A 9,202-nucleotide genomic window follows, 5' to 3' on the forward strand; every position below is an offset into this window, starting at 1 on the left:
TGAATGGAATGGAGTGGGGTAATTAAGAGTGAGAGGGCGCACACACACACACACACACACACACACACACACACACACACACACACACACACACACACACACACACACACACACACACACACACACACACACACACACACACACACACACATACATACACACATACATCCTCCAGTCCCATTAAATGACCCGGGGCAGGTGGAGGGCGTGCGTATTGTTATGGCACAAAGTCGCCTTTTTTTCTCTTCCTCCACAGAGAAACGACACGCGTCAAGTCTGACCGGCTATTAAGCCTCCCTTTCAATGGGAGAACACAAAAAGTGGCGTGTGCCGGCTACAAGCTGCTCTGGTCACTCCTCCATGGCATTGTGTCATCGAGAAACCTCGCCTATGTGGGTCAGGTCAGGCTCAAAGATCGCTCAGTTCGCCGGACAGTTCTGGAACTCCCGGTAATCACCGTGTAAACCCAGGTGGCACCTTGGGTAACCGGTTGACGCACGCGCATCTAGGTGCACCAGCGGCACACAGCAAGCTGTTTATCAAGGCCAAGGCACGGCTAGACTCGGAAAGTTTTGAAGGGCTAAATATAGCTCGGCAGTGATTCCCTTGCGCTGGGGAAGTCCAGTCTTTGAAAGACTGTTCCAGAGTGGATCATGGAAAATAATAGATTAATGTTACCACTGATCCCACTGCTCATTCAACCACCGGAAAGCTTCTGCAATTTCCCCTTGTCTGATCATCTGCATATTCGATTACATTGTCACCTGTAGGATTGCCTCATGTGTATTGGTTCCCATGGTTTGATAACTGCCATGGGAGAACATCACGGTGCATAACAATTTATGTAACCATACACACACACCATGGGTCCTGTTGTTTTGTGATGAAGTGGTAGCCTAAGCCTACATAACACCGTGAATACACAACGAGCTGTGCAGCATAATGCATAAGCACTTCTATTGAAATAAAATAATTTGGGATAATGAAAAGTTACTTTGTTTATTCCTCCTAAGCATGTTATATTACACCATGTATGCATGTAGGCTATTAGACTATTATACATTTATATCACAAACATGACATCATATAAATGATTTGCTGTGGTGGCCAGTTGGAGCCATTGGGTTCAGGTTTTATTGTGTAAGAATGTAGGCTACTGTTGACTGTAACTCTGAAAGTCCAGCTTTCAGACAGACAGTGCTTTTAGTAGGCTACATTGTGGTGATGTTGGATGTTGACGAGGTAAGGGGGAATTGATGTTTCGGAAGGGGATGGGGGGGATTTCTTGAAAAGTTGCAATCTTGCCCCCACGTGGGGTTGTCAACAACCATAACTGCCAGGGGAACTTTTGCTTTCCTCACCCACGGCTGCTCTGAGCCAATGGGAGGAGGCGCGAGCGAAAAGAGACCGCCCCTTGCCGAGAAACCAAGCCGATCTGCTATAAATCCACCCACCGCCTGTTTAGAGCTCAGAATAACGCAAGGGACGACACGAGAACTAACTACTACTACACACAGACCTTCTTTACCCTGTTCACTGCACAATCCCGATCGCGCTTGGATTATAACTATGACTCTGGAAGAGATCCGCGGACAAGAAAACACAATGGAAAACGCAGATAGGTAAATATCTATTTCAAACACGGATACAATATCATTCGAGCTGTTGTGTAAATGCGAATGCTGCCTTTATGCCTGTTTTGTCGGAATGTGCCCACTGTGTCTAACGATGCGCATTTTTATTCTTTATCAAGGTTGCAAAGTGCCGGTGCAGCCCTGGAAGAGCTGCTCCTCGCTGCTAAGAAACAGGACTACCTGACAGTGGGAGTCTACGAATCCGCCAAAGTCATGAATGTGTAAGTATTGCAATCCAGTGACATTTTAAACCACAGTTGCAATTAAAAAAATAAAAAAACAGTCTACGCAAGAGAGAGAATATTTTCTGACCGGCTTTTCTTTCTTGTATTTCCTACCAACAGTGACCCAGACAGCGTGGCTTTCTGCGTGCTCGCCACGGACGAGGAGTACGAGTGTGACATTGCGCTCCAGATCCACTTCACGCTCATTCAGGCGTTCTGCTTCGACAACGACATCAACGTGGTGCGCGTCAACGACATCGAGCGCCTGGCCGACCTCGTGGGCGCAGACGAGACGGGCGAGCCCAAGGACGCACACTGCATTCTTGTCACGGTACGTTCCCCCGCCCGGGTTGCACCCACACACACACACACAGTCAGTCAGTGAATCATGCATGCATCACTCCACTGTCTGAATGTTAAGACTTGACAAGTGAATGCACTGTCTGCATACATAGCCATATAGTATCTGTGGGCAGGTGTTCTGACTCTAAATGTCTCTCCTTCACTCTCTTTTCCATTCAGAGCCCCAGTGCTAACCCCTGGAAAGACCCTGCTCTGGACAAGCTGAGTCTGTTCTGTGAGGAGAGCCGCAGTGTGTACGACTGGGTGCCCACCATCACGCTGCCAGAGCGCTGAAGAGACATTCCACTAACTTAATATGCTTCACATGACGACGGTGAAGACGATGATAAGAAAGTCAAGAAGCTGAGTTTCAGCTGGGGATGTCAAAGCCTTTCAGAGGAAAAAAAAGCCTCGCATACATGTCGGGATTAAGAGGCTGTGGCTGTAACCCCCTTCCAGTGCATTCTGGGTCGGCACTGTTGGTTCTTGGATTGTCCCCTGAGGAGAAGGGGGTCCAAGTTCAGCAGAGGTCGAGTGTGGACTGCTGGTGACCAGGCGTATACTGTGGTGTGGACACAAAAGCCTGACTGGACACTGTAGAAGGATTTTGACTGTGCTGCAGAGTGCATAAAAAGAAACAAAGATGATACGTTTGGACCCAGTTTCCTGCCTTAGATAAAGAGGCGATGGGTGAACTGAGCTGAGAAGGTCAGAGATAAAGACGGTGCAAGAAATGGGACGTATGAAAGTGCAAAGGCTGGACTGAATTTAATCAGAGGGCAACGTGGAAGATGCTGGTCTGCAAGAGGGTGTCTGAAAATGGACGTTTACTTTTCTTCATTCAGTGCAGCTGTCGGGCAGCTCTTGGAATAAGCAGAGACTTTGCTTTGCAGATACCGATTTGAGCTGTGTCTGTTGTGACACTTTTTTTCATGGACGATTATTTTGACTTTTAAAATATGCTGCAGACAAATCAATGCAATGTTCACTTGAATTGTACTCATGTTCTTTAAACGATTTGTGAATAAACATTTGAAATCAAACTCACCTTGTCAGAAATGTTATTTCTCCCTTTTTGCATGATGCTTATACGGACCACTGTGGCGCTCACCTAAACTTTAAGGGTTGGCCAAGAAGATGCATCAGAGTGTGGGAAGATGATTGCACGGATATATAGAAGTGTCAGGAAGTGTTGCACCATGTCAGCAGCCCAGTGAGGGAAGAAGTAAAGAGTTAAATGTGGGGTGGAGAGAGAGAGAGAAATAGATTAAATAGAGAGACAACAGAGGTGGAGTAGTTGCAACATAATGACGCTTGTGACATGTACTCCTTCCAGGAACTGATGTCTTACTGCTCATAGACCTTGCGCAATCGCTGCAGCCAGAATGCTGTCTGTACACAGGCAACTGAAGGAGAGAGTTCTGTGTGTCAGTAGGTATAATGCAGTTGTAGTTTTGAACATCGTAGGCAAGTGTACGGTATCGATAACCTATAGAAATGCACTGCTGGGAGATCTGCAGTAATGCATAGTCTGAATACATGAGAGTTTAGTTTATTAATGTCAGTATGCTTACAAGAATTCCTGCAACCAAAACATGCATGGTAAAATGAATGTAAAGTTATGAGTTTTTGTATTAATATAGAAACATGCACACACACAGCAGTCACAAGCAAGCACACTAGAAATGGACTGCAATTGCAGCCGGATGAGGGCCAGCAAGGTCATCAGTGGCAGGTAAAGGGAAGTGTGGGAGCTTTGTGGTGAGCTCTGAGTTGAAGCTGACAGTAAGAGGCGGCCCCACATCAAAGAGACTGCAGACTTCAGAGGAAATTGTCTCGCTTTTCTAGTCAGGACCTCGGCCTCCAGCCAACCCCCCGGTCCGACCATACAAAGTGTGCACGCCTGAACACATAGGTGCACAAAAGCATGTATGTGCACACTCACACGCATAAATGCTCACAACCACACACACACACACACACACACACACACACACACACACACACACACACACACACACACACACACACACACACACACACACACACACACTAAGAACAGAGGGAAAGGTACACGGACAGAGTTTCAAAGAAAAAGAAAATGACAGGAAAGTTGTAGAGAAGCAATAAAGGGACTTTCCATGGGCATTACTATCTGCACTGATGGGCATTTGGGAGACTCAAATAAATTAATATAATTGCTGAAAACACAAGTTGTTTTCTTACACACACTGTCAAAACTGTAGCTAGATTTGGATGAAATAGCATTGTGACACACTAATATGAAAACCAATGTGGCTCATGATGACTATTAGTCTGTGGCTGCTGCACTCTAGCCTCTTCTATGATAAAAAAAACAAAAAAAAAGTTAAAGAATAAGAGTGAAAATACGATATTTTTGAAAAAATACCTCTAAAAGTCCCAGACAATTCAGGGGGTAGACTGGGACACATCTGAGAATGTACAGAATGTAAAAAACAATGGACTGAAAAGAGAAAGTATAGTGCTATCAGCTCATGTCTACAAAAGCACCCAAAATATTCGGGGATTTTTGTCTAAGCAGGTCAGCGTTCTTCAGGCAGCCTTTTCTGTCTCCAGCCATGGGGGGGTGGGGGAGACAATGCTGCGACAATGGCAGAGGCAAACAACATGTTTAATCTTGGTAGAAGAACAATATCAAATAAGTCCCATTTTCCCAAGAATATAAATGTGGACTGTGTTGCTACCTGCTCGGAGTGTACAAGTGTTTGGTAGTTACAGTGAAGCTCTAAGTGTGTTGTTGACCAAATCCTTGACCTACTTTGGACGAAAAATGACATTGATGGTCTTTGTGATGGATCAGATGCTACTTTGTTCTCTCTAGAACCACCATTTCTCCATGTTTGCGTCACCCAGGCTTACCATTATCTTCTATCTCAATCCTTGATTTTTGTAGCAGCAGCAGCAGCAGCAGCAGCAGCAGCAGCAGCAGCAGCAGCAGCAGCAGCAGCTGTGCAAGACTAAAAAACAACAGCAAAATGCCTTTTTTCCTTATGGCATGCATGAGCTGGCTACAGGTGTTTTGGGGCCATCAGAGAGCAAGAAAAAGGCTTCCTCACCTCTGCTGCTGCTGCTACTTGTACATAGTTAACAATGTAAGCTGTTGAGCCAAAGCCCCGAGCCACAGTCCAGACTGTCGAGGCAGGCCGTCTGTCTGCACACAGTCTGAGCCAAAAGATGTGGAGCCACGATAGACTGAAAGGCAGGGAGCAAGGCTAGACAGATGTGTGATCTTTTAGACACACACAACATGTAAGTGTTTTCAACTTTGGCACAATAGATGGTCAACTTCAAGTAGGCTAATGATTCACTCCATAGTACTATCCAGACTATGACTGTAGCCCAAATGTTCAGTCAATACCTGATAAATCTAAGATTCCGGAAACACAAGATGTAGGCTACTTTGATGACGATTACGTAAAGGGTATGTGGCTGACTGGAGAAAACAGAAATCTGGTATAGCTGCTGGTGTAATCAGCATATCTGATGCATATGGCACTAGTACCACTGATGTTATATGTATTGCTTATTCTTTATTGAGGGATTAAATAAGTTAGTTTGTTTTAAGCTACACCGTTTGTCCCGTGGTTGCGTTTTTGACTGTTTTAACCCCTGTGAAATGTTACAGCATGTGTTCCCATATTGGGATGCAATTCCCAGACTTGTGGTGCAACTGTTAATGCTTCAGAGTGACTCTGTTGGAGTGAGACTCTGCCCTTCCCAGAGCCATTACTTTCATGGGCAAGTGTGTTCCCTTCTTCCAATTCCCCTTCTTCAGCTCACTTACAGTAACCACAGCTAGATGAGATTACAGCATGAGCTGGCAGGCAGCATCAACCTTTCACCCCTCCCAGCTCTGAGTCTCTCTCTCTCTCTCTCGCTCTCTCTTTCTCTATCCGTCTCTTTTCCCTCACCCTGCCAGAATGGTACCATGAGCTCAAGGCCCAGCCAGTTCTAGCAGGCACTGGAGAGAGCTAGATAGATGGATGGCTGGTGTTGGGTATCGCTAATCTAAGTATGTGACACTCAGTAGAGAAATGAGCTGCACCCTAGCTGCCACTGCTGCTTTTGCCCGGCTTACAGTGTGAGCTCACTCCTCAAAGGCGCTGTGTGGTGAGCCAGCAAAATGTGCAACTCTCAGAAGTTCTCTGGTTCACAGTGCAGGGAAATGTCACTTCACTGCGACGGCCAAGGGGATTCCAGTACAACAACATGTGCACACTATGAGGCTGCTGTTAGTTGAATGTCACTATGACCCGACGCAGGTGGTTTTTGAGTGCTGCGGTTGTGGTTAAGTTGAGGTATAGCTGTAAGTGTTGAAACATACACATGTACAAACACACACGTACACATGTACACACACACTCACACACACACACCTGGGCACCTGTGATGACCGCACCCTGCCAGGAGGGATGAGATCACATGATCCAAAAAACTCTCAGTTCAAAAGTAATGATCGCGGTTGTCTTTCTACAGAGCCTGTAATCACACTGAGCAAACCAGCTGTCGGTGAGCCAAGGGGATGTTGGCCCGGGTTACAGACACTCTCCTCACACACACACACACACACACACACACACACACACACACACACACACACACACACACACACACACACACACACACGCACGCACGCACACACACACACACACACACACGCACACACACACACATACACATCTGACCTAAACATAGGGATCCACAATGTCCCCTTGCAGGGTAGAGTGACACACACACACAGCAGGTCATTGCAGATGAGGTCATGACACACACTTAACTGCTGTTAATGTGAAATACTACTCTTGGTTTTCTGGCTTAAACCAATGAAACAATTGCCTTAAATATAATGACTATAATACTGTAACAGCAGGCCAGAGAGATTGGTTTTACATTAGGAAAATACTCCTTCCACTATTGGTGCAGGCTACAGCCATGTTTGTTTTCAAAATTCATATTGGTATGTCTGCAAATTGCCCAGGGATTGCATCAGGGTGTTTGCTCAGTAGCAACTGAATGGATAAATGGTGTAAGATGAGAGTGATTTTCTGAGCGCATTGTTTACATTATTAGCATCAATGAGTAAATCTGCATTAGCCTCATTGTTTATAAAATATGTTACATGAGTGGCCATCCCAGAGACCTTAAGCCAACTTCAAAAGCTAAACTTGGATCACACGGATCCAGTGACAGCTTTCTTCATTCGATACGGCCATATTTCACATGAAGTGAACACCATCGAAAACAAACATGCAATACACTTCAAGACAAGAAACACACTGAGATAAGTAAACAAGTGACTGTCCTAAATAAAATCCAGAATATGCAAGAATTCCAGGAGTGATGCGATGCCAAATGTATTGATGAAATAAGGCTTTGGGCTTGAAAATGAAATTAGGAATCAAGACACATATAGTTTCAAATGTTGCCTTCAAATAATGCCTTCAAATGTGTTGTCATTCTCCAACACTATGGTATTTTTAGAATGAATGTTATTTCTCACTCGGGCTTTCATCCTTATCCTCTGTCTGCCTCTGGATTCTATTCATATTTTCCTGCTTTACTGTGGCTGCCAGTCTGGCTGATGTGGGGTAATGCTAAGTGATTTGCCAAATATGGGGAGCAGCCTGTAACCTTGGCGGGGCCTACACATTACTTACATAGCTGAGCTTATCCTTTCAGAAGCACATGTACCCAAAGCCATGCCAGGAATCCTCTCTCATGGCACCGCAATCCCATGTAGAGCAGCAGGCCGGAAGGCATGGCCATAGATGTGCAGCCTGGAGAAGGGGAGATATTTCTGAAGACCGCTGTTTACACAGATACAGACAGACATGCAGATACATACAAGTCAAATGTTGGGAAGTTTCCAGCTATTTGCTCATCTGATGAGGGAGTCTCTGCTCTGTCCCGGCATGCAGGCATGCTGATTCAAGGATAAATAGAAAAAGAAAAAGATAGACTCATTGCATGGAAATGTGAGTAAATTCCAAATTCCAACACGGTGATGTGTAAGACTATTAAAGGCTAAATATGTCTGAAATAGCAGCACTCATTCTTAAGCATGGGGAATGTTTCATTCACAAACACACACACACACACACACGCACATTCACACCTACGCATGCACACACACACACACACACATACACACACACACACACACACACACTCACACACACACACACACACACACACACACACACACACACACACACACACACACACACACACACACACACAGGAAGAAAATATGAGAGAAACAGGAAGAAACTGTCCACTGAGGATTACTTTTGTTGTCAAAGTTAACAGTTGTTAAGAAAGCAAAGAAAGAATAAATGGAAATTCAAGCTGTATGTTCACGTTTTGAGGAAGTTACTGTAGAAGTGCATGAACAGAGCCAGTGGATAGGTGTCAAGGCAGCATGACATTTTTTTTCGACAGAAAGTGAGAGAGATAAAGAGAGAGAGAGAGAGAGAGAGAGAGAGAGAGAGAGAGAGAGAGAGAGAGAGCACAGAGTAAACAGAGACTGCCACATTGCCTTTCTGCTTTCAGGGCACATGCTAATGAGAAAGCTGGGAGAGGTTGAGCAGGGACGGGGCCTGCCTCGACACAGAGAGGACAAAGAGAGAACGAGTGGTAGAGAGAGAGAGAGAGAGATAGGAGAGGAGCCATGGCTGGAGACGAGGAAAACAGAGCAGATAGAGAAGTAAAGCGCAGAGTAGGACCTCGACAAAGGGCCTTGTTTGCTTGTTCTGTGTCGTCATTCGATCGCAGGTCAGGGTTATGATGCAGCAGCTCATCATGAAAGCCGACCGCTTACGCGCAAACAAGTTGACTTTGAAGGAGTGCGTGTGTGTTAATGTGTAATGGTAAATCATAAATACTAATACTAATACATAAACACACATTATATATGTCTATTTACTTACACAAGGCAACAAAGTCACCTGATAACCTCTG

The 9,202-nt window shown here is 45.2% G+C and overlaps 1 protein-coding gene across 1 annotated transcript; it reads left to right on the forward strand.

Moving 5' to 3' along the window:
• Window positions 1–1,489: 1,489 nt before the first annotated feature.
• Window positions 1,490–3,237, forward strand: gadd45ga (growth arrest and DNA-damage-inducible, gamma a). Its single transcript, XM_080041744.1, has 4 exons — window positions 1,490–1,622; window positions 1,754–1,855; window positions 1,979–2,189; window positions 2,381–3,237. The coding sequence occupies exons 1-4, from the start codon at window positions 1,570–1,572 to the stop codon at window positions 2,492–2,494; spliced, it is 480 nt and encodes a 159-aa protein (XP_079897870.1). The 5' UTR covers window positions 1,490–1,569; the 3' UTR covers window positions 2,495–3,237.
• The last annotated feature ends 5,965 nt before the right edge of the window (window positions 3,238–9,202 follow it).

This window comes from Ammodytes marinus, assembly GCF_949987685.1.
Source record: "Ammodytes marinus genome assembly, chromosome: 2".
Taxonomy (NCBI): Eukaryota; Metazoa; Chordata; class Actinopteri; order Uranoscopiformes; family Ammodytidae; genus Ammodytes; species Ammodytes marinus.

Excerpts from the sequence above, each read along its gene's own strand:
- gadd45ga (XM_080041744.1), top strand. The coding sequence starts at position 1,570 with ATGACTCTGGAAGAGATCCGCGGACAAGAAAACACAATGGAAAACGCA. Across the intron at positions 1,623-1,753 it reads ACAATGGAAAACGCAGATAG|GTTGCAAAGTGCCGGTGCAG; the intron begins GTAAATATCTAT and ends TTCTTTATCAAG. Across the intron at positions 1,856-1,978 it reads TCCGCCAAAGTCATGAATGT|TGACCCAGACAGCGTGGCTT; the intron begins GTAAGTATTGCA and ends TCCTACCAACAG.